Raw genomic sequence first — 26,731 nt, forward strand, 5'->3', positions numbered from 1 at the left:
TCCAGCCCTGGTGGTGGCCCCTTACCCTCTTGCGATATCAGATCCTATGTCTGCATGGCCGGTACCCCACAAGCACTTGCCAAAAACAAGCTGTATGTGAATGGAGGGTCACATCTGTTTCACTTGATTCTTCTAATATAGGAATGGGGACCACATAGTCAACCCTATTCTCCTATTACCAGACTATTCCTTAGGATCCAGGAAGAAAGTGATACCCTTTTGGAAGACACATTCACTTATCCAAATCTGGAGGATGTCATTCAGTGAACTACAGCAGAAATGTATTGCTAGAAGGGATAAATGTTATTTCTAAAATCTCTTCTAACATTCCTCCTGTGAAGAGCAAGTCAGTGAAAGAGTTTGTTCAGCAAATCACACTATTTAGATTGAATTTCAAAACAACTGCAAAATCCAGGTTTTGTGCTCTGTGCTGTGCCTGGGTACCGGAGAGAAAGCCAAACCACCACTCCTAGAATTTGTTACCATTTAAGGTGACAGAACTTTCTCTGGCTATTTTTAAGAGTAGGTAGAGTTCCCTCAGAGTGAATGTAGCTCAGTACTGCCAAGAGATAAGCGAATGACTTCGGTGACCTTTGGAGGACTTTGCCCACCCTGGTTTTGAATCCTCTCTTTGGGGCCTATTATTTCAACTGGGGGAAGAAGAAGACTAGCTTAATCAGGAGAATTATATTTAGGGGGAAAGAAATCTGAGTCCTTCTTTGTCTTTCAGTCTAAACTTGTTTCAGGCTCACCAGTGAGATCTGTAGAAAGAAAGCCTAACTATTTCTGTGCCCTGTAAGCACTCTTTCAGTTGAGAAAATAATGAAATTAAAACAATAGGTGGCTGTTCATTAGTATTGAAAATATGAATGCTTGACATTTCCACGAAAGGGTAAGAGGACCATAAGTCAGTTGATATTTAAGTTGTTTAAAATTTCCAAGTATTCCTGCCAAGGGGAGAAGAAAAAAAAAAAAAAAAAGACCAGAACTCTTGCCTTTTAGGTATAGACAGGCAAATTGTTCACTGAGCTGCTTGGGATGGAGCTGGAGGTGGAGGACTGTACATAGTGACCAACAGTAAACAAGGACATTCAAAATTAACATTTGCAGAAATGTTTAGTGTGTATTCATGTTGGATTTGTTAACGTGTTATACTGTAGCTTAAGCAAACTCCCTTGCATTCTCAAATACTAGCAGCCCAAGAATTAACAAACTTATTTTCATAAAAATAATGGTGATACCAAAAGAAATACCAGGAAAGAATTATAGGCTGTATACTTCATTGGCTTAACATTACATGGTATGGAAACAAATTCACTCAACACTCCCTCCCCAGGAAAAAAGTAGATATTTCCATCCGCACATAAAAATAAAGAAACTAAGCCAGGGAGGGGGAAAAGAAAAGAAAAAAAACTATTCATCCAAATATTCAGATGATATTTTTCAAATCAGCACAACAAAATCTCATTTTATTCAGAGCCTGAATAACAGAAGCCCGAATAACTAGCACTCCCCCACCCCAGCATCTTTAGGAACTTCTGACTCACTGGCAGCTACTAAGAACAAGATACTGTTCACATATGCTAGAGGAAAGATATTCCTCTATAATTTGATTTTCTTATGTTTTCACATAATATAAACTCCTATTAAATGCTAATGGCGAGCATAATTACACGACTGGTTAATAATTAAATCTGTTACAACAGTTCCTGGTTTGGGATTAATATTCATAGATGATCTCTTGATAAATATGCAGTTCAGGAAAGAATATGTAACTTACTTAAATAAATTAAGTAAATACATTACAAATAAGTAATGAAGTGATTAAATAAATACTGTTGAGAGCTTATTTTAGAAACAAAGTAGAATTCATTATCTTTCCAAAAACTTTCCCCGAAAAGACTCTTTAGTATTCTTTTCAAGGTTTTCCTTGCCTTCACTTTGTTACGTTTTGGGGGGCTTCTCTGCTTACTAGTTAAGTCCTGAGATTTGGACGGCAAATCAATTGTGTCTCTCATGCTAAATCTGATATATTCTGACAAGTCTCCATCAGCTGGGGAAACAGGGCCGTGGTCGGTCAGTGTTGTCTGTCATGGCTGTGGACGTGGAGAGGGGGACACGCGTGCTGCACGTGTGCAGGACCATCACAGTGTGACCATGGCCTTGGTAACTATTTCCTCTGCCACAGCTGCTTCCTTGTTGGTGCTCACCCAGGGGTTTAGCAGTCATTTTCCATTCTTAGTCCAACAGTAACAGCACAATTGGAACCAAGAAACAAACAGATCCGGTAAGAAAGGAACAGAGGGATTATTTTAGTGATGTCTCTGGAATTCCAGAAAGTTAGAATATGACAGAGGGCCATACAGTGCATCAGGATTAGTAGTAAGGAAAAACTCACAGCTGGAGCACATTTTACCTTCTAAACATTAAAAACAAAAAAACCAAACCTTTCCTGCGCCCCCTGTGCCAACCAAGAACAGAGCGAGCTTAGAACAGGTTTTGCAGCGTATAGTCCTCATAACTGAGAGAGAAACACCCAAGATACACGTTTACAAGGCAGATCCAACCCTACAACTAACGATTCCACTTTCTGTCCGGGCCTCCCCACTCAAGGCAAGGTTTGAATTGCTTACAGACTTCCTGTGTGATTCTGAGTCGTGTCAGAGATTGAGAACTGTGGGTCCACAGAGCGGTCCTCAGCACTGACTACTCTAAGAATCCCCTGAGGCTTCTCTCAGTGGCCACTCAGTCTGTGCTCCAGCACCTCCAGCGATGGGGGCTCACAGCCTCCCACAGCAGCCCAGCCCAGCCCAGCCCAGCCCAGCTTCGGGCAGCCTGACTCTTAGATGGCTTTCGCTTGTATTGGTTCAGAAATCTCCCTTCTTATAACTTCCACCCATTCAGGCTGGTTCTACTCCTGATGTGGATGACGCCTCTCTGCGCTTGGCAGCACACAGGGCTTCCAGCAGTCCCTCTTCACCCACAAGTCCTTAAAACCAAAACCCTTTGATGACATGGTTTCAGTTCGGACTCTTGCTGTAGAAAAGTAATGAATCCCGAGGAGCTCTGACACTGAACCACGCCTTAGTCAGAAAAGCTGAAAATGTCAGATGTAGATTTTAATGTCAGTTTGAAAGTTTACAGGTTTATGTATATCAAGAGGCACACGTACAATAACGTTTTTTCATCCCAGCAATGCCACGCAAAAATGAGAACCCAAAACGAGAAAACAGACAATGCATACAGATGTTTCTTACATTATTATTTATAAAAGCAAAAAATCTAAAGCAATCTAACTTCTGAAAAATAGTGGAATATTTCAATAGCAATGTATTCCAGAGGGAGCTTGATACTGAAAAGCACCCTGGAGTCAGATAGAGCTAGGTTTGATAGTCACTTCAGCCTTGACCGGTGAATTTGGAAGAGGTGCCTAACTCCTCAGTTTCTTCATTTGTACATTGAAGGTAACAATAGCCACTGAGAAAGGATCTGCAGTTTAGAAATGATGTTTGTGAAGACCGTGGCATATAGTAGGTTCAGTATATATTAGATAGTATCAATATTAAGGATTATTTTATTATGGTACATCCACCCACTAGAAAACCTTGAAACTAGCTATTAAACTATTAATTATGAAGTCCGTTTTGCAACTTGGGAAACTATTTTAATTACACGTTAGGTAAAAATGGATTCAATAATATATACATATTTAATATAATTTCATTAAAATATACAAGGAAAATAAAAATGATCAACTGTGGTATGAGAGGTGTGGGATTATGAATGATGTATTTCTATAAATAAAAGTATACATCTTTTAAAGGAAAAACGTCAATGTTTCTTAACAAAAAAGAAAAAAATCAGATGGCTTCACAGGCAAATTCTATCAAACATTTAGAGAAGAGCTAAAACCAATCCTTTTCAAACTCTTCCAAAAAACTGCAGAGGGAGGAACACTCCCAAATTCATTTTACGAAGCCACCATCGCCCTGATACCAAAACCAGAAAAAGATATTACAAAAAAAGAAAACTATAGACCAATATCACTGATGAACACAGATGCAAAAATCCTGAACAAAATACTAGCAAACAGAATCCAAAAACATATTAAAAGGATCATACATCATGATCAAGTGGGATTTATCCCAGGGATGCAAGGATTCTTCAATATACGCAAATCAATCAATGTGATACACCATATTAACAACTTGAAGAATAAAAACCATATGATCATCTCAATAGATGCAGACAAAGCTTTTGACAAAATTCAACACTGAATTATGATAAAAACTCTCCAGAAGAGGGGCATAGAGGGAACCTACCTCAACATAATAAAGGCTATATATGACAAACCCACAGCGAACATCATACTCAATGGTTAAAAACTGAAAGCATTTCCACTAAGATCAGGAACAAGACAAGGATGTCCACTCTCGTCACTCTTATTCAACATACTTTTGGAAGTCCTAGCCACGGCAATCAGAGAAGAAAAAGAAATAAAAGGAATACAAGTTGGAAAAGAAAAAGTAAAACTGTCACTGTTTGCAGATGACATGATACTATACACAGAAAATCCTAAAGATGCCACCAGAAAACTACTAGAACTAATCAATGAATTTGGTAAGGTTGCAGGATACAAAATTAATGCACAGAAATCTCTGGCATCCCTATACACTACCAATGAAAAATCAGAAAGAGAAATTAAGAAAACAATCCCATTTACTATGGCCACAAAAAGAATAAAATACCTAGGAATAAACCTACCTAAGGAGGTGAAAGACTTGTACTCAGAAAACTATAAAACACTGATGAAAGGAATCAAAGATGACATAGAGATGGAGACATATACTACGTTCTTGGATTGGAAGAATCAATAGTGTGAAAATGACTATACTACCCAAAGCAATCTACAGATCCAATGCAATCCCTATCAAACTACCAGTGGCATTCTTCACAGAATTAGAACAAAAAAATTTACAATTTGTATGGAAACACAAAAGACCCTGAATGGCCAAAGCAATCTTGAGAAAGAAAAATGGAGCTGGAGGAATCAGGCTTTCTGACTTCAAACTATACTACAAAGCTATAGTAATCAAGACAGTATGGTCCTGACACAAAAACAGAAATATAGATCAATAGTACAGGATAGAAAGCCCAGAGATAAACCTACACACATATGGTCACCTAATTTACGACAAAGGAGGCAAGAACATACAATGGAGAAAAGATAACCTCTTCAATAAGTGGTGCTGGGAAAACTGGACAGCTACATGTAAAAGAATGAAATTAGAACACTACCTAACACCATACACAAAAATAAACTCCAAATGGATTAAGACCTAAATGTAAGACCAGACTCTATAAAACTCTCAGAGGAAAACACAGGAAAAACACTCTTTGTTTGCCCAGCAAAGGAAACCATAAACAAGATGAAAAGACATCCCTCAGAATGGGAGAAAATATTTTCAAATGAAACAACAGACAAAGGATTAATCTCCAAAATATACAAACAGCTCATGGAGCTCAATATCAACGAAACAAACAATTCAATTAAAAAATGGGTGGAAGATCTAAATAGACATTTCACCAAAGAAGACATACAGATGGCCAAGAGGCACATGAAAAGATGCTCAACATCACTAATTATTAGAGAAATGCAACTCAAAACTACAATGAGGTATCACCTCACACAGGTCACAATGGCCATTATCAAAAAATCTAGAAACAATAAATGCTGGAAAGGGTGTGGTGAAAAGTGAACCCTCCTGCTCTGTTGGTGGGAATGTAAATTGATACAGCCACTATGCAGAACAGTATGGAGCTTCCTTAAAAAACTAAAAATAGAACTACCACATGACCCCGCAATCACACTCCTGGGCATATACCCTAAGAAAACTATAATTCAAAGAGAGACATGTACCACCACAATGTTCACTGCAGCACTATTTACAATAGCCAGGACATGGAACCAACCTAAATGTCCATCGACAGATGAATCAATAAAGAAGATGTGGCACATATATACAATGGAATATTACTCAGCCATAAAAAGAAACGAAATTGAGTTATTTGTAGTGAGGTGGATGGACCTAGAGTCTGTCATACAGAGTGAAGTAAGTCAGAAACAGAAAAACAAATACCAGATGCTAGCACATATATATGGAATCTAAAAAAAATAAATAATAATGGCACTGATGCACTGATGAACCTACTGGCAGGGCAGGAATAAATATGTAGACATAGAGAATGGACTTGAGGACCCGGGGCAGGGGAGAGGGAAGCTGGGGCCAAGTGAGAGTAGCATTGACATATATACACTACCGAATGTAAAATAGTTAGCTAGTGGGAAGCAGCTGCATAGCACAGGGAGATCAGCTCCGTGCTTTGCGATGACCTAGAGAGGTGGGATAGGGAGGCTCAAGAGGGAGGGGATATGGGGATATATGTATGCATATGGCTGATTCACTTGGTTGTACAACAGAAACTAACACAGTATTGTGAAGCAATTACACTCCAATAAAGATTTAAAAAAAAAGAGAGAGAGAGAGAGAAAACGGATGATAGAAATGTAATTTAAAATGTCCTAAAGAATTATCCATTTTATGTTTGTTTAAGAAAATATCATTTTATATTTAAAGAAAAGACTGTAAGCCTTATCTTGTGGGAGAGTTTCACATCACCATTTTGAAACTCAGGGACTCTCAGGTGGTCTTTACAATCCAGAGATGGCAGCACACTACCACCCCCTGGTGGCAACACGGCTGAGGTGTAAGATCAACAGCTTGGAAGTAAAATAGCAATTTATACGCAAGCTCTAAAAGGAAAGGTGTAAGTGTCCAAAACTCTGAAAAACTTCAACTTCAGCCTGTGGCCCACACACCTAACCTATACTAAATTCCACGTGGTGCATACTTATTACACAAATGTTAATTTACTTTATTGCAAATACAATTTCATAAAAATAAACCTGGTATGCATGCATCTTTAGACCTACTGGCTAGTGGGATCTGATAATTTGATGAAAGCAGTAGAGGCTGTAGCAGTAATCCAGGCGGGTACTAGTTTACTGCAAATAAAAGAAAAAGTCCAGAGTCCGCCTGAAGGAACTTGAGTCTGGGGGGCAGTTCGTGCTCCCAAGCAGGTACAATATGATGAGAGAACTGCTTTGATGGGTGTGTGTACAGTGTTGAGGCAGGACTGGGGAGGGAGCACCTAAATGGGCCTGTGGGACTCAGTGAAGCCATCACAAAGGATGGACACCAGGTCTGGCAAACACACCTGGGAGTGCATTCTGAGAAGAGAAAATAGAAAGTTATTACTGTGGAAATAGTATACTTTTTTGTACTTTGTCAAAGTTGTTTTTGTGTTTTGCAGCTTAATGGAAGAGAAAAGCCTCATAATAAAGGAAATCGAGAAGATACCTAAGCCAGGAGTAAGTCTTAGATGATCTAGACTTTGTTAAATACGGCTGGATTGAAACATCCCTTTTGATAAATATTAACGTTTATCACAACAACCATACCCTGAAACATTTGAAAGACCCAGAAATCTTAACAATGGATGGTGCTGAAAGGAATATCTGCATAACTTTTACAGTAAACATAAGTGGTGCCTATTACAGGATTTAGCTGTTTGGCATCTAGTTCAGGTTATGTTTAGTTGGACAATATCTGCTTTGTTTTCAGAAGAAAAAATGGTTGGCACTTAAAAACATTATTTTTGCTATAGCTATTACTCTCATAGCTTCCTGACTGTCTCAAGCTTATTACAAGAATTTTTTATAAAGGTGTATCACTTATTCATTCCTGCCTAACAAACTGCCCCAAAACATAGTGGTTTAAAACAACAGCCGTTTCTTATTTTCCTCAGTTCTGAATTCTTCTGGTCTGAGCTGGCTCATTTGGGGCTGGAAGGCCTAGGATGGCTTCATTCATACGTCAGCCAGTTGGGCCGCTAGTTGGTCTAAGGTCACATGTCACTGGTTACTCTCATGACGGTGGAAGGGTTTCCAGTCTCAGGAAAGAGACAGAGAGTCTCAAGAGAGGGCAAACCCCAACACACGCACTTTTCAAGCCTCTGCTTAAATCACTGTTGGTAACATCACATTGGTCCAAGCAAGTCGCATGGTCACATCTAGAATCAATGGGGAGAGAAATAGGTCCTACCTCTTAATGGGAATAAGGACGAAGACATATTGCAAAGAGGCATGCAAACAAAAATAGGAGGAATTTATGTCCCTTTTTTTGCAATCTATCATAGAAAGTAAATACAGAGATCATCACACTTTGCATTGCTTTCACCTTCTAAATGGTTCTATTTAAAAAGTATGTTGTTGGTGGTCTAATTCCAAGGCATAGAGTAAAATGCCTTTACTCTATATGCATAGAGTAAAATGCTATAATATATATGAGTATGAATATATTGATACATCATATTATATATTAATATAATTATGTATATATTATATACTAGTACACAAGTATTCCTAACCATCATTTTCAGCACAGATTCTGTGGGAAAAAGCATTGTGGATTTTAGTTCCTGACCATAGGATCACCAATTTTACCCTCGAAGCCACAGTGGAGGAGGACGAGGGTGATATGCAGAAAGGCCAGAGCAGGCTAAATGGATCCTTCCACTAAGTCATTAGTAATGTGTGGACCTTCTGAGTATAAGAAGGCTTCTCTCTCACAAGTTAAACACTCCCCAGAAAATCAGTCATGGGAAACAAAGACCTGTTAGGAGTCTGGGGCAGAGGGCATTTGGGGGTAATGTGCCTGAGTTAGAGAAGTAGTATTAATAAGAGAGCAGGGGATTAAGGAGTGCCAAGGATACGATATTCCAAATATAAACTTCCTAATCTTTAATTCTCATGTGTGACTCAGGAAAACCATAAACCTGATATTCAAAGATTATTTGCATCTGGTGTTGCCAAATCACAAAGCTACTAGAAAAAAGGCTGGGAATTTTTACTAACGCTTTTTGGTATGAAATAAATATGAACTCAGAAAAAGGAAACACTTAAAACGTAGGAAGATAAAAAAGAGCATTAATTTAAAAATGAGTTCAAATCTAATGTGAAATGTTTAACACACGCAGTATAATTGCCATGCCTTTATTGAAGAGGTCAGAAATAATAAGTTGCATTTAACTGCGCAAGAAATCATTCATGAATCTCAAAACAAATATAATCAAGATGGTGAGTAAAATTATTTTTAATTTGATTTTTAAGAAGACAAATGTTTGCTCAGACTCTGTATAATCTGATAATTTTCATGACTTTTAAAGGAAATGGAGAAGATGAGAATATTGAGAGAAAGCACTGAAGAATTACGTAAGGAAGTAACACAGAAGAAATTAGAAATTAAAAATTTACGGGAAGATTTGACATCCAAGCAAAAGCAATTACTAAAGGAGCAGAAGGAACTAGAAGAATTGTTCGAATCTCAGGTCACCTTAAAGGTATGTTACTCACAGCTCATAAATATTTAAACATTGTGCCTGCAAGGACATAAAGGGGCATGGGTATGAAGATTGACTGCAAATGTTTGACAAAGACCAAAACACACACACTGAAATGTTCTGCATTGTGACTGATCCTATCAAACTAAACCTGGGCTCTGGGAATTCACAAAAGACTCTGGAGTGTTTGGTAGCATCACTCTAAATTGGAGTCCTGACCTGGGGAAAAGGCCTCTCTAAACCTCAGCAAGCATTCTTCAATATTGGAAATGAGTGTCACAAACACAGTCACTTCCTTCAAGAGCAAGCAAATGTTCTAACCTCTTTTGTATACTGTTATTACTGCATCCTTCTTTGTTTGATTCCACTTCACTTCCCTCTCACCGTGAAAGTGATGCAGGGCCTGTATTTATGTTTTAGGAGATAATTAAATTTCATTTTATTTTGAAACCTTTGTATAATAGGTCTCGAAACAATCGAAGTAACCTAGACTTATGTCTTAAAACTACATCTGAGACACCTTGGCTTAGAGGACAGTTATGATTCACTTTGACCTCCTTTTCCTTAAGAGTCAGAGCGGTCGGCCAAGATGTACCCAGATGCCACCCAGAACACAGGCACTGAGCATGGGTGAATTTACAAGGAACCCAATGAAACTAAGGCTTCACATGCACGAACCACCACCAAGGTCCTGAACCTAAGTATCATTTATAACTGTTGATTCTTTTTCTTAAAAAGAGCTCCCCAGGACTTCCCTGGTGGCACAGTGGTTAAGAATCCACCTGCCAAGGCAGGGAACACGTGTTCGAGCCCTGGTCCGGGAAGATCCCACATGCCACAGAGCAACTAAGCCCGCGTGCCACAACTACTGAGCCTGCGCTCTAGAGACTGCGAGCCACAACTACTGAGCCCACGTGCCTAGAGCCCGTGCTCTGCAACAAGACAAGCCACCGCAATGAGAGGCCCGCGCACCACAATGAAGAGTAGCCCCCGCTCGCCGCAACTAGACAAGCCTGTGCGCAGCAACGAAGACCCCAAGCGGCCATAAATAAATAAATAACTTTATAAATAAATAAATATATAATACTTTAAAAAAAAAAAAAGAGCTCCCCAAATTGTACAAGTTTCAGCCTCACAAAATTTAGATCTGCCTCAAGACTGAGCAAGATCCCAGGGAGAAACGCACCACACTGCAGGGATGTCCTCAACCCCAAGCATCTGTGTTACGCCAGACCCCAAAGTCCAGTGTGATCCTCAGGCAGGAAGGGGCTCTTCCACAACCCCTGCCACGTACATAAGATCCTTGAGGCTAAAAGTGAATCCTCCGCGAATCCACAGAGCACGGTGCAAAGTGGCCTGAGACAAAACGAGCTTCTGATCTTGGCCTTGCCATTTACAAGCTGTGTGAGTTTGGGAAAATTATGTACCTTCACTTAGCCTCGGTCTTAGGCAGGGTTCCCTAGAAGCAGAGATTAAGACAAGTATTCACTGAGCAGGAGCTCTAAGGAGAATCCCATAGGGTAGCGAGGGAAACAGGCTAGAGGTGGGGTTCGAAGCGGGCCAAAATTCGGTTTCAGGAGAACCCTCCTGGCAACCTGATGCCATGAATTGCACCGCAGTGGTTGCTCCACCCTGAGGCAGAGGGATGGGCTGCTATATCTCCACATGGGTCACAGCCTGCTCTCCTCCACCTTCCACCCACCATCCCCCGACAAGGCAGCTCTGCCAGCCATGGCAATCCTGTGGAGAGAACAAGCATGAGCTGTCAGCAGCCTCTGCAACCTCTGAGGGATGGGTGTACCTCCATAAAGGGAATCTACGCAGAGCGCCCAGAGGATGTGTTACACTCAGTTAGCTCCTCTTTAAAATGGTAACAACCATTACCATCTTGTAAGGTCATTATGAATATTAAATGGAATAATTAAAGCACACTGCATAGTACAGGACAGACAGTAAGAATTCTACACCTCGTAGTTCTTTTCTCTTTCCTGTTTAATTTGCTTGACTGCTTCTGGTCCAAGACTACATAATTTAACATGGTTGCATTTCTTTACTAGGCTGAAGAGGTCCACCATCAATCCATTCCTGTACAAATTGGAAAAGAGATAGAAAAAACAACACGCAAAAAAGTGTATGGCTTAATTTTATTTTTTATCCCTCCCAGCCCACGCTCCCCCAAGTTATGTGTGCATGCTAAAACAAGAATATTAACCACTGAACACATCGAATTACTGTTATAATTTTAGAAATATCTGCATTTGGCCCTGTCTAGGTTGTATATATCAAGTTCTTCAGGAGAATGTAGTGCAGCACATTACTGTCATTCCTAGCATTTATGTCTTAATTTTGGGACAATATTCTCTTTCCAATTTTATATCATATCTCTATGGAGAACACCAACTGACTTTAACAGATCTGTGTATGGAATAAATGATTGGAACTGTGTAGAGTTTCATGGTCTAGATATATGTTGGCCAGCCAGATGCCTAAAGCCCAAGTGACAGTAACTCTTCACTTGCCAGCTATTCACGTGTGTAAGACCCCCAAGCATTCAGAGCAGATTTGGAGGCAGAAGTCACTGAGGAATTCTCAAGGTTTAGAGGAACCGAAAAGGGTAAAGATAAGTGAAGATACAAAAATCTGGAGAAGTACTATGATTGCTCTGGTGACTGATCTTAAAAGAAGAGAGAAAAAAAGCAGCAGACACTAGTAACGTTTCTAAAAGCCAAGCCCACTAGCACCAAAGTTGAGAAATTTACCTCAATTCAGGGAGGCTGGTCAGGATGAGGGCAGAATCCCAGGAGAGGGTAGCAGTGGGGATCTGGGGAGAAAGTGGGGAGGCTGGACAAATTCCTGCCCTCAGTGGCACTCAATGGAGATATCCCCTCAGTCCCACTCATCTGTGGTCTTCACCCCACTTCTGAGATCACTGAATTTGTGACTAGCCCTTCTGTTGCCTGGTCAGAAAGTAAAAATAGGTAGACAGCCTGGGCTCAAAATAAGGCAAACTCATGTGTGTGTTGGGCACAAATGTATATGTGTATGTATGTATCCCTCACAGAGAAATGGAAAAGAAAAAACTGGTCGTGGAATATGAACTCAAAGAGCTAAATGACTCCCTAAAGAAAGTTGAAACCAAAATTAACGCTGTAATGGAAGAAAAGGAGGACACAATAAAGGAAGTTGAAGGAAAACGAGCCTTGCTTGAAATTAAAGAACAAGAGTATAACCAGTTGGTCAAGCTACTGGAATTAACCAGAGAGAATGAAGCAACTTCACTAACTGAAAGGTTAGTTATATTAATGTGTTTCTGTCATCTAAATTTTCTTCAATTTGTATTTGAGGATTCAAAACATAATCTCAAACATTTACATTGATTCAATAAACATTCTTATAGAAGTTTACATTTTTACCATTAATAAAAATATATTATTAAATAAAGCATTTCAAAGTATTTCTCCATCCTTTATTCTTCACTGCCCTCAATTTCCTGTGCCCAAAAACTTAAGGACACAATCTATCGCACTTTTTTCAGTTTCTAAAACATGCCTCAGGGAAATTCTATCACTGGAGTGTGCTATAATGGAGGGACTTTTTTCCCTGAAAATTATTGTATTCTGAGGTAATCATGATTTTTTCCTAATGGGAGCAATTTTGTGGTATGAGTCTCTGGCAGAGTGTTATTTTCCATTTTTAAGCAAAATTTCAGGGAGACTAGAAACTTCTGCCTCTGCCAATTTGCTCTTCCATTTGGGGTTTTTTTAGTGGCTGTGACTCTGACAAGAACTCGCAAACAGAACTGCTTTGGGCATTACTTACAATTTGATTCTAGCATGAAAATAGTTCCTTATGCACCTGCTGAGCACACTGTCTTGAAAAACATGAAGGGCAGTTGATGACAAATCACTTTCATATTCTCTTTTTACCCGGAACAGAGGGATCTTGGATCTCAATTTACGAAACTGTCTCACTGACAAGCAAAACTACCATGATGAACTTTCCCGTAAGCAGAGAGAGAAAGAGCGAGATTTTCGAAATTTAAAAAAAATGGAGCTACTCTTGAAAGTGTCCTGGGATGCACTCACACAAACACAAGCACTGCAACAAAGGCTTCTGTTAGAGGTGGGTGCTAAACACCACTATCGGGTTTGTAAGCTCTGCGACGTCTTTTTGTTTTTTGGGTTTTTTGGTTTGGTTTTTTTTTTTTTTTTTTCTTGTAGGATCTTAGTTCCCCAGCCAGAGACTGAACTCAGGCCCTTGGCAGTGAGAGCGTAGAGTCCTAACCACTGGACCGCCAGGGAATTCCCTCAGTACTGTCTTTTTTAAGCAAAAATATTTCAAGAATTTGTTTTTGCTGTCAATAAAGAAAGAGGGAAAGGAAAAGAACAGAGAAAAGATAACTTTAAAATGGATCAAACCTGTTATAGAGGCTCTGTCTTATAGTATGTTTCAATCTTTTCGTTAGCCCAAGATTAGAGAAATGTCTTATTGGGATCAAGCAGCAGCCTGGCCAGGGGAGGCAGTTTGGCCATCCGGCTCTGGAAGAGCTAACGGGTTCATTACAGGGTAGGACCAAGTGGACCACTATGTTTGAAGTAGTTGAAAGAGTCAGATCCAGAATGGTGTCACTGTAGACTACAATAGTCAGAAACAAGATCAGATCATGTAAATATAGATGGACAGTCAGCCTGTACCTCCAATTAGTCAAGGGCCATCAGAACCCAATGTCTGGCTACCTGGATAATTTTGTGCAGTATCAGAGGTGTACTACAACCGGAGAATGCTCAGTATAGCTGTTACTTTCTTACTACCTCTGCACTCCCAAATGGAGGGGTTTTGGTCCTGTTGCCTCTGATTCCCTCCTCTCTCACGTGGCACTCCCTGTGCTAATCAACCGAGCAGTGCTAAAAGGCAGTGGATTGTTGAGAGGGCTGCATCCCTGTGCCCAGGCCTTAGTCAGTGCTTCCTTTGGTGAAAATGAGATCAGTCTCTGAGATGAAGCAGCTGGGGGTACAGAAATCATACCTGTTTTCTTCAGGATTGTCATGGTCCCTGACCTTATGGAGGTTCATGACCTCAGACATGTAAACAGGAGTTTCCAGCTATGGTAGACACTTCTGATCCTAACCTATAAGCCTAATGCTCTTCTCCTTCTGGGAATATGGAAGGTTTATACTTCCTTGTACCCTCTGTCATTGAGCAGGGTCATATGATTGGTTCTGGCCAATGGATTGTGGGCAGAAATGACACACGTTCCTTCCATCCTGGAGCAGTGTGAGACCCTCTAGCTCTTTCCCCCATCCCGTGGCCATTGTGGAAGTACAAGATGACATGGAAGTGCTGCAAATGGAAGCATCCAGGAATGCTGAGCCAACTGTGGTCATGGAGAATCACCTTGACTGGCCACAGGCTTTTGAGCCATGATAGTTGGGCTTGTTTCTTTAGCATAACCTAGCCTATCCTGATTGAAAGACCAAGATTTAGCAAAGTGTGAAAATAACTGGTTAGAGTTATGAGTATTCTAAATAACTAGGTCTTGGTCTTGCTGTCAGATGGGACTCATGGACCTTTTTTCCTATCTCAATGGGGCAAAATGTGCTTTTCACAATTTTGCAAAACAAATAAACAGTTATTTGTTATTATTAAATAAAACAACAGTATTTATGTTTCTCATCTACTTTTAATAGTTTTATTAAAATTCCTGCATGTAGATTGATTCTTTTATGACAATGAAATATTTTAAACTATAGAAATGCTTTTTTCCATAAAAGTTTACGTTGTCTGATATTAGTACAATCAACCATTACACTAGTTTTTTTTTTATTGTTGTTAGATTTTGCATGATTATTTCCTTATCCAACCATTTACTTTCATTCTCTCTTTGTCCTCATCTAGGTGTGTCTTTCATATGCAGGATATACTTTTTAATATCTAGTCTGAAAACTTATGCCTTTCAGTTCTTGTATTTAGTCCAAAAACATTTAAAGTAATTATGGATACACTTGGGCTTATGTCTACCATATTACTATTGCTTTTTCTTTGTCCCATCTATTGTATGTCTCATTTTCTCTCCTATCTTTTCTTCTTTCGGGTTAATCAAAAAGATGAATTGTTCAATTTCCTATTGTTCTATTTTCCCCATTTTTGATATGCATTAGTTTTGCATTCTCTTTCCATCCCGAGTGGTTATCCTAAAGATGACACCATTCATCCTTAAATTAGAGTCCAGTAAAAATTCTTTTACTACTTCCTGGATAATGCTAGAATCTTTGAAGACTTTAACTCTATTTACCTTTGCAACTCTCATACGTTCACATATATTTTTTAAATCCAACTTTTCAAATTATTCTTACTTGAAGTATTGGCTAACTACAAGCTATTCTATTTTAGCCCAAAGCCTTTCACATTAGGATGTTAAGTTGGAACTTTGGGTAAACACAGACCTTCTGGTACTCCACCTCAATCACGGTGAGATTTACAGTGATTAGCAGCTAAAACATTTCTTCTAAGACCTAGTGGAATCCTAGATGTGATGAGTAGGAAGCTCTTAGGAGCAGCAAATGTTGTTTTTATTGATAATACAATCCCTGTTTATTGACCAAATAACCATAAGTAAGATTTCTTTAAACAATAATAGGAAAAAAATTATCATTGCCTTTAGTAATCTATTGTGGTGATTCCAGTAGTAAATAAAGTCACTCTGTTAAATATTTGCTAATGCTGACTCAACAAAACATTACCCTTAAAAGTAAAAGATAAATAGAAGCAGTAAGATAATTTGTCCCTTAGAGAAATACCTATTAGTGATCTCAAAAGCAGTTATACACTGATAAAAGTCACAATATTGGTTCTAAAATATGACACACCCTAAACAAAATTAAGTTGGTCTCTACCAGAAAATCTCAATTAAATAAAATAGAAGGGGTACATAAACATAATATAAAATGTAATTCTGCCATTTATACTTCCAGTTAAGATATGAAATATTGCAGTAGACCATGGTTCCTGTCATAGTAGCCAGAAAAAATGGATAAACTAAAAATCAGATATTTTAAAAAGACATATGAGAGTTGTGGGAAGTAAATTCTAAAACAGCATATACACTTCATAGGTGAACAGAGACAGGTAGGCTTTTTCCTCCCTGAAGCATTTGCCAAGTCTAGGCATGGGCAGGTAGAAGATGGACCTCCCAAGAAATAACAAAGCTGGAGGCATAACCCGCCCAGACTTTAGACAATACTACAAAGCTATGGTAATCAAAACAACATGGCACTGGCACAAAAACAGACATATAGATCAATGGAACAGAATAGAGAGCCCAGAAATAAACCCACACATCTTCAGTCAGTTAATCTTCAGCAAAGGAGGCAATAATATACAATGGAGAAAAAACAGTCTCTTCAGCAAGTGGTGTTGGCAAAGCTGGACAGCCTCATGTAAATCAATGATATTAGAACACTGCCTAACACCATATACAAAAATAAACTCAAAATGACTTAAAGACTTAAATATAAGACATGAAACCATAAAAATTCTAGAAGAAAACATAGGCAGGGGCTTCCCTGGTAGAGCAGTGGTTAAGAATCCACCTGCCAATGCAGGGGACACGGGTTCGAGTCCTGGTCCAGGAAGATCCCACATGCCACGGAGCAACTGAGCCTGTGCGCCACAACTACTGAGCCTGTGCTCCAGAGCCAGCAAGCCACAACTGCTGAAGCCCACGTGCCTAGAGCCTGTGCTCCTCAACAAGAGAAGCCACCACAATGAGAAGCCCGCGCACTGCAACGCAGAGGAGCCCCCGCTCACCACAACTAGAGAAAGCCCACATGCAGCAACAAAGACCCAATGCAGCCAAAAATAAATACATAAATTACAAAAAAAAGAAGAAAACATAGGCAAAACATTCTCTAACATAAATTCTCTTGGGTCAGTCTTGCAAGGCAATAGAAATAAAAGCATAAATAAACAAAGGGAATCTAATCAACCATATAAGCTTTTGCAAAGCAAAGGAAAGCATAAACAAAACGAAAAGACAACCAATGGACTGGGAGAAAAGATTTGCAAATAATGCAACCGATAGAGATTAATTTCCAAAATATACAAGCAGCTCATACAGCTCAATATTAAAAAAAAAAAGAAAACAAACAACCCAATTAAAAATGGGCAGAGACCTAAACAGACATTTCTCTAAAGAAGACATACAGGTGGCCCTCAGGCACATGAAAAGATGCTCAACATTGCTAATTATTAGAGAAATGCAAATCAGAACTATAATGAAGTATCACACCAGTCAGAGTGGCTATCATCAAAAAATCTACAAATAATAAATGCTGGAGAAGGTGTGGAGAAAAGGGAACCCTCCTACACTGTTGGTGGGAATGTAAATTGGTACAAGCATTATGGACAACAGTGTGGAGGTTCCTTAAAAGACTAAAAATAGAGCTACCATATGATCCAGCAATCCCACTCCTGGGCATATATCCAGAAAAGATGAAAACTCTAATTTGAAAAGATATATCCACCCCAATGTTCATAGCAGCACTTTTGCAATAGCCAAGACATGGAAGCAACCTAAGTGTCCCATCAACAGATGAATGGATAAAGAAGATGTTATATATATATATATATATATATATGCACATACACACACATACATACACACACAGAATATTAGCCATAAAAAAATGAAATCATGCCATTTGCAGCAACATGGATGGACCTAGAGATTATCATACTAAGTGAAGTAAATCAGACACAGAAAGACAAATATCATGTGATATCACTTATATGTGGAATCTAAAAAAATGATACAAATGAACTTATTTACAAAAGAGAAATAGACTCACAGATATAGGAAAAAAATTATGGTTACCAAAGTGGAAAGGGGAGGGGGAGGGATAAATTAGGAGTATGGGATTAACAGATAAATACCCACATATATAAAATAGGTAAACAACAAGGATTTACTGTATAGCACAGGTAGCTATATTCAATATCTTGTAATAACCTATTATGGAAAAGAATCTGAACCTGTACACCTGAAACTAACACGATATTGTAAATCAACTATAGCTAATTTTTTTAAATAAAAAAATTAGAAACAACAATGTCCTACTGTATAGCACAGAGAACTATATTCAATATCCTATGATAAACCTTAATGGAAAAGAATATTAAAAAGGAATGTGTATATATATGTATAACTGAATCACTATGCCGTACAGCAGAAATTAACACATTGTATATCAACTATACTTCAATTTAAAAAATATTAAAACTGAAAAAAAAATTGATAATGAATATACAACCTTTAAAACCTTCCCAGGCAGACAGCAAGTGGACATGTTACCTCTTAGTAACAACAGTAGTGCTAACTACATGTGACACACAGCCACTGGGGATGTGGAAATAAATGCAGCCTATTTGAGAAGCTATAATTAGAAACAAGGAGACCTTCTGAACCCTGTTTTCTGCCTTCACTCAAAGGCTCACCTCAGTGGTGCTCATTGCCCAGTAAGTTCCAAGCATAGTAGAGGATACCTCACTGGCCAGAGGCCTCCCTCCATTGGTAAAAGGACCACCTCCACGATAAGAAACGTGAGGTTGTGGGGAGTAGGCAGTAGTGCTCAGTGTCTAAACTCAATTCTGGATTGAGAGGAGAATCTTGCTAATTTGCTCCCAACACAAAGCACACAGGAGTAAGCATTTAATGCAAAGTAGAAATGACCGACCATATCCTGAGCCCAGGACTCTGCTGCTCCCAGGAACACCAAACTGAAACACCAAACTGAAAAGCAAAGTCATTTTGGAAGAAATAATCCAGCCTCACTTGCTCTGGTCACTTACTTTGCTTTGATGAATGCTCTAGGGTCTCTCTCCTTGTGCTGGCTTCTCAGCTCAGAATAGCTGGGGTTCTGGCATTCCTCTCAAGGCAACTGATTTGTACAACATTTTGGAAAGTTTGAGTGTTCATAAAATAAAACTAAATAATGGCCTAGTGCCTACTTCAAAAAAGAAAAAGAGAGTTGAAGATAATGGTTTAAATGAGTAAAAAAAATGTTCATTGCAAGATTATTTTTTTGGTCAATGAATGTAGACTGGAAAGTGTATTCAGGTAAAACTGATAAAAGAAAAATCAGATGGAAGAGAAAAGAATGACCAATGACTAGAAGAGGCAATTTTTCACGGAGTATAAAGAACCAAGGGTGAGTGCATATGTTTAAGAGTCTGAACTACTTGGGGTAACTCTAACTGTTCAGGGAACACAACAGGGGCCTATATATCCCACACCAAATGGATAAATAATCCCTACTCCTCAAACTCTCACTTAAGAGGTAACATACACAGTCTACCAAAGCAATAGAAATAAAAGCAAAGATAAAAAAATATGGGACCTAATCTAACTTCCAAGGTTTTGCACAGCAAAGGAAACCATAAACAAAACGAAAAGACAACCTATGAAAGGGGAGAAAATATTTGCAAATGATGTAACCAACAAGGGATTAATTTCCAAAATATACAAACAGCTCATACAACTCAACAACAAAAACAAACAACCCAATCCAAAAATAGGCAGAAGAACTAAATAGACATTTCTGTTAAGAATACATACAGAAGGGGGCTCCCCTGGTGGCGCAGTCGGGGAGGAATTGGGAATTTGGGATTAGCAGATGCAAACTATTATATATAGAATGGATAAACAACAAGGTCCTACTGTATATTACAGAGAACTATATTCAATATCCTGTGATAAACCATAGTGGAAAAGAATATTCAAAAAAAGAATGTATATATATGTATAACTGAACCACTTTACTGTACAGCAGAAATTAACACAACATTGTAAATCAACTATACTTCAATAAAAAAATGAAATATATCCAAAATAGATAAATAAATGAGATGTGTGAAAAGTGTAAAAAAAATAAAATAAAATAAAAGCAACACACATATACATCCTAAACTGAACTCTGAAGTCTGTAATTATAATTTCCTCTCTGTTTGGTCCATCACTTTGCCAATAGTTTGTCCTTATTATGGTTTTTTCCTTCAAAGAAATGCAAATAAGATTCTTGGCTTTTAATCAAGAGAAGCCTTAAGTGCTCTACCATCTAATTACTAATGTAGAGTGGGCTCTGTTTGTTTCTGTATGTTGAGGTACAGTTGGTCCTGCAGTACCAAGAAATATATATGATTTTTATTGGGCTTTAAAAAAAAAAAAAAGAGAATATGGGCCTGCCATAGGGAGAGAGACTTTGCTGGGGTTAGGCAAAACAATGACAAATTGGAATATGGAGGATTCCTTAATCGAAGACATCACACTCTCAGGAAATCATACTATACATTACAGTACACCTCTGCATTTAATCATGGCTCCTGTTGACTTCCATTTGGCACTGAAGAGAAATAAAACCCCATATCTACACTTTAATACAGTCCCCTCAGTGACTAGAGGTTTTGCTCTGACATTCACCGTCATGTTTTAAGGGTTGGAATAGTATGACTCTGCAAGGTTATTCTCTTTCTAAACACAAAACCATGCCCAAGATTGTGACGACAACAACAAAATCCTATAACCAAGTAAATATGTCACTTTCTGTACGTACATGTCAAGCAGTATACCATGCAGGTCATCAATCCCAAGGGAGCAGAACGCCATGCACCACTTACCAGTCCTGGGGAGGAGGCCCGTTGCATCTTGGTATTGGAGTCACCAAGGAAAACACAATAGTCAAGCACTGGACGGAACAACACTTTACCTACATAAAGAAGAGACAGAGGAAGATCAGCTTCAATAGTGGGCATTGGTCCCCCGTGGCCAGCAGTCTCTCCTGACAGCTAGCTCAGGGCGATTGGCCTATGTTCACAACTGTCTTACCACAGCGAAAGGAACATTGACCACCACCCCCTACCTTGTGGAGTCTGAAATACTGAAAACTGGGGGTGTGCCTGAGGGCCATTGACATACAGGCTTAAGCAGAACAAAGGAGTTCTCAATGTGCCTGAAACAGGGAAAGATACTCCCACACAAGGTGATAAACCCAGCACAGGCTGTGTGGACTCTCTATCGCTTTGTAAAGAAGTGTTCTAGGCCCAAAGCCCACTCTTATGTGGCCAAGTGGGGGTGGAAAGACTGCATGCAGGAGACTGCCTTTCCCAACAGCACTTTTCCTTTATTTGTAGTTTTCTAGAAGTTTCATTTTTCTCTCCTCTGATTTAGAAGTGATTCTGCATCTCTCTCTTAATGACTCCCTTCCAGTGTTAAAAACAATTGTGACAACAGAACTATACGGAGGAGAGCATCAGCTTCAAGTCAGACAGAGTCAGGTTTAAATCCTAGATCCATGGAACAGCTTCTGATGTTAGGCATTTCTAACCTTTGAACTGGGATTATTGCAAGGAATAAAAGTGATTACACAGGTGAAGGTGTGTGGTACTAAGAATATGATACCAATAAATAAATGTTGCTTTCCTTCCTGTATACATATAAACTGTTCCAAAGGTTCAAGAAAATTTTATAATCAGGATAAGACTTTGAATATGGCTATTTCATTCCAATGGAGAGGATGGCACCTGCAGGCCCTGTTGACAACGCTCAGAAATGCCTCTTAGTATCCTCTCTGCATCATCTGAATGACTTCCACTGCCCATCAGCTGTTCTCCCTAGGTTCTGTTCCTTTCATGTCCAATCTATCCTCCATTTTGCTACTAAATTAATATTTTTAAATGATACTTTCATGTGTCACCTGACCAAGACATTCAATGTTCTTTATTTTACATAATCATAGAATGAAAGAACTGAGAGGAATCATAAAGATCATATGGTCCAAGGAAGGCAAGTGCCAGTTCTGTTCAGCTGGTGGTAGCTCCTTGTAGTGACCATGTTGCAAAGGATTCTGAGACTCAGCAGTCTTATCAGCTCTGCAGTTGATTAGTGATGTCTGCCTCAGGTATAGAAAGATAGATGACAGCACATACACCATATATTTCCTAGTCTTAATCAAGTCGTATTCCTTTAGCTGATTCTTGTGATATATCTTCATAGTCTAAGTAATATACCAATAATGCTACTCCTTGATTTTTCAGTTTTAGACCTGATTATTTTTACTTCTCACTATAAAAGGTGAGGATTAAGCTTTCTTTATACCCCTGTTCAACACACACATTTCTTGTCCCTCCTCATGACATAATTTTAACAATTTTGAAATTTCATATTTACATTATTATGAATAAAGGTTATTCACACCTGAGTGATATTATATAATTACTTACAAAATTTTGTGTTCCCCCAAATTTATAAACATTCTGTTTTTTTTATTTGTAGTTTTCTGTATACTTATAATTAGTTTGACACCAAACTGTCCTCTAATTGTATACATTTTCTCTCAGCATGTTAAAACATATTTGGTAGTCTATTCATTTAACCTTCTTGAAGAAATCACTTGAGACTTTTCGGTAACCTCCAGCCAAAGTCCAGTAGGAACATATCCGTGGTTGAATGAGTTGAGTTTATTACTCATTGCAGCAAGGGAAAACACTCACCAGGGGGAACAGTAGAGTATCTCAGTACAGGGTATTAGAAAGGCCTTACAGGATTTGGGCTTGTGTTGTATGTTTTGGGGGATGGTTTAAGAAAATGGGACTCTGCCCTAGATTTGAATATTGTCAGAAAGTGAGGTTAATTCTATGATTGAGTATATTAATAAATCTTAAGATAGAAAGAGAAAAGACTAGATTAAAGCTAAAGCTGTAGTTGGTAAGGAAGACTGTGAGATGGGAATACGTGATATGTTGTGGCTTGGAAAATGTTCATGTTTTTGTCTGTGACCAAAGACAAATACAGAGTGGTCTTGTTTTTTTCTATGATCATAGAATCGTCTTGTCTGATGGTGATTTTCTGTGAAATTGTTTGTGTTCAGTAGGAGAACGCCGAGGCCCAGCTGTGAGTGGCAACTCCCAGATCTCAGAAGCTGCTTTTCCCTTCTCAGCCTTCTGATCTGTAACAAACTGGTCTCACTTCTCTACATGTACACTCCCCAGCTTAGGAGCCTTACTCCATCATCTTGGTGACTCCTTTTACCTCTCTCCTATGTTGGATCCCCTATTTCATGTGTCTCTCCTATTTCTCTTTTGGCTTATTCTCTTTTTGTGGGAGGAGCATGTCTTCCAGTAGCTTCCTAAGAAAGGTGAATGGAAAGTAGTTTGTTAAGACCTGTGTGTCAGAAAGTGCATGTCAGAACATATTTTATCCTCACTCTAGTTCATAGATAATTAATACTTTAAGTGGATATGACATTTTAATTGGAAATTATTTTTCCTCATGATGAAAGCATTGATCAATTTGTCTTTTATCGTCTAAAGTCACTACTAAGAAACTTGGTGTCAATTCTGATACTTGATCCTTTGTTTGAAACCAGTTGTTTTTTTTTGTTTTTTTTTCCATGCTGGAAACTTGTAGGATTTTTTACTTACCTCTAAAATTTTAAAATTTCACAATGAAGTTCCCACTTGTGGGGCTTCTACTTTTAGCCATCGTGCTGGACACTTAGTGGGCTCTCTGTATATGGAAACTCATGTCTTTCAATTCTGAGACTTTGTCTTAAATAATTTCTCCAATTTTGTCCACTTTTATTTTATTGTTCTCTTTCTGGGACCCCTATTACCCAGATGTTAGACCTTCTAAAAGAGTCTTTTAACATTCTTGTCATTTTTTTTCTCTTATTTTTCATTCTTTTGTTTTTTGGACTTGTTACAAGGGAGATTTCCTCAACTTTTTCTTCCAGTCATTCTATTTAATCTTACATTCTGCTATCATATTTTAAATTTCCATGATCTCTTTTTCTCCTGTTTATTTCTTATAGTATTCTTATTCTTACTTCATATCTTCTCTTATCTCACTGAGAATGTTAATGATAGTTTTTTATCTTTTTCTTCTTTCTGCAAATTACAACTTTCTTCAGATTACATCTTCCTGGTTTTTTGTTTGTTTTGGTGTCCTTGTTTGTTCTTTTCTCTTTCTTACTAGAAACTTTTCTCAAATATCTGGTAATCCTTATCTATCTGCTTATATTTAAGAGTGGGATACTGTAAAGCTAACTGGATGCTGTTTCTGATGATGAGGTTTGCCACTATAGACTGATCTGACTGGACACAAATATATCAGGAATGGCTCTTCACCAAAGAGGAAACTGTGGTAGAATGCTCACAAGTTGTTCATATTTTAATAAAGAAATGCTATTTATATTAGAATACTTCTAGCTATTAAGCTCATAAAATAACACTCATATAATGTAGAACTAACAGAAATGAAAATATATTAAAATGCTTTTCCTTCAGTGCTTTCAAGAAAAGTCTATGTTTTTGTCCTACTTCAGTTTCAGGGACAGACTAATTTCCTCTTTGAACTTATGACTTATAATTAGCCCAGCCATAGTCCTACGCTGGCTGGCAGTACTTGAAAACACTGGGTCAGGCCAGTCACTCCCAGCCTGAATGAACATTTCAAACTTGCATGCAATCCGAAAACAAAAAGATAAAAAAAGATAAGCATGAAGGGCTCAGCCTATTCTTCAAAATTTGTTTCCCCCTAGGGACAGTTGTTTGATTCTCTTAGGCCTTTGACTGTAGAGACTCTCCCAGAATTCTGAGCCACAAACCTCATGAAAATTTCAAATATTTTAGAAAAACATCAGAGCCTTAAAGAAAGGTTCACTGATATAAAATAATTGGGATGTTTACTACAGAATATGTCTAATTTCTTAACTTTATGAAAGTTACTGATGTTTATTCATATATTAAAAATGTCAGGAAGAACAGACACCAATCTATTAATGCTGCCTCCTGGTAACATCTGAAGTAGAGGTGGGGAGCAGAAGATGTTTAATTTCTTACTTTACTTACTGTTTTATTTATTTATTTTTGGTTACAATGAACACACATTAATTTTTTTTTTAAATATGAAATGCTACTCTATAAAAATCAAAACGAAGAACTAAAATAAATAAGCTTACAAAACCTGATATATGCAGTTTTGGGCTCAAAAACAATGGTAAATTACCTCAATATTAGAACATAATTAGAACTTTCATACTTGATCAGTTTTTTCCCTTTCCCATTAACGGAAGCTTCAGTCTAACTCCAGCCCATTTTCCAGATTACCTTACAAAGATTTCCTTTCAGAAGGTATATCAATTAGGTTTACAATGTGGCTGCAAGAAGTAACAAACTCAATTACAGTAGCTGAAGTAAATAGAGGGTTGTTTTATTCACATAATAAAAAATCCAGAGATAGGCACACACCAGGTAGTTTCACATAATGAAAAGTCCAGGATCCTCTTAGCTTTTTCTTCTGTCATCTTTAACATGTATATTTTTTTTCTCCAAGGTCACAAAATGGCCATTCTGCCTTTGGGCATAAAATCACACAGAAGTGGGGAAGGGCAGAGAGCAAGATGCATATGGCAGATGACTTGGAGGACTCTGTCTTTTTAACAGGAAAACAGTCACTTTCCCAGGAGCCCTATCCAGGAGATTTCCACTTACATTTTATTGGCCTGTCCTGGCTCATCTCGTCACCCCCAAGTGCAAAGGAGTCTGAAGATTTTTTGATACATTGCAGCTCTGAACAAACTTGGGGTTCTGTTAGTAAGGTCAATGTGGAGCGTAGATATTGGCTAGGCAGCCAGCAGGCTCTCTGCTACCAATGGCTTACCTTGTTACCTCTTCCACAAACCAAGCATACTTAATTCCTTCCTGAAACTAGAGGGGTGGGTTTGTGGAGAGTTGAGAAATGTGTCAGAGAAGCAGTTAGCCAGAGTTCAAAAATTAGTATCATTCACTGCAGTATTGTTTGTAATTTGAAACACTGGAAAAAACCTGAATGTCTGAGACCTGAATCCAGGAAAATTTGTCAGGAGCCTTTAGTTGACAGAGTAGTTGATGAGTGTGCTCTCATCATATCTTCTGTAGAAAGCTTATAAGCTCCTCTAGTCCCCATTAGTATACATGTATAGATTTGCCTACACTTGGGAGCAAAATCATTTGGAGTAGCCCACTCCTGGACACCAGTGGCAGAGAAATAGACAGACACCAAGATGCTTGCTGGACTCCAATCTGTCCAGGAAGAATTAACTCTACTTTCCAGAAGGAGAAATCAAAGTCTTCCTCGCTGGCTTCTTAACTTTTCCATGAAATCTTTCCTGATTATTCAATTCTACGTTGAGCTCTCCATTTTCTGACCTGCTGTAGCAATCATCTGCTCATCAAAATC

General features: G+C 38.4%; 1 protein-coding gene across 1 annotated transcript in view; it reads left to right on the forward strand.

The window, feature by feature from the left end:
- Nucleotides 1-26,731, forward strand: part of CCDC146 (coiled-coil domain containing 146) — a 109,137-nt gene that overhangs the window by 64,170 nt on the left and 18,236 nt on the right. The window contains exons 4-8 of the mRNA XM_067746010.1: nt 7,375-7,432; nt 9,289-9,462; nt 11,520-11,593; nt 12,524-12,751; nt 13,398-13,584. Coding sequence (XP_067602111.1) covers nt 7,375-7,432; nt 9,289-9,462; nt 11,520-11,593; nt 12,524-12,751; nt 13,398-13,584 — 721 coding nt within the window. The remainder of the gene's footprint in view (nt 1-7,374; nt 7,433-9,288; nt 9,463-11,519; nt 11,594-12,523; nt 12,752-13,397; nt 13,585-26,731) is intronic.

This window comes from Pseudorca crassidens, chromosome 8 (assembly GCF_039906515.1).
Source record: "Pseudorca crassidens isolate mPseCra1 chromosome 8, mPseCra1.hap1, whole genome shotgun sequence".
Classification (NCBI taxonomy): Eukaryota; Metazoa; Chordata; class Mammalia; order Artiodactyla; family Delphinidae; genus Pseudorca; species Pseudorca crassidens.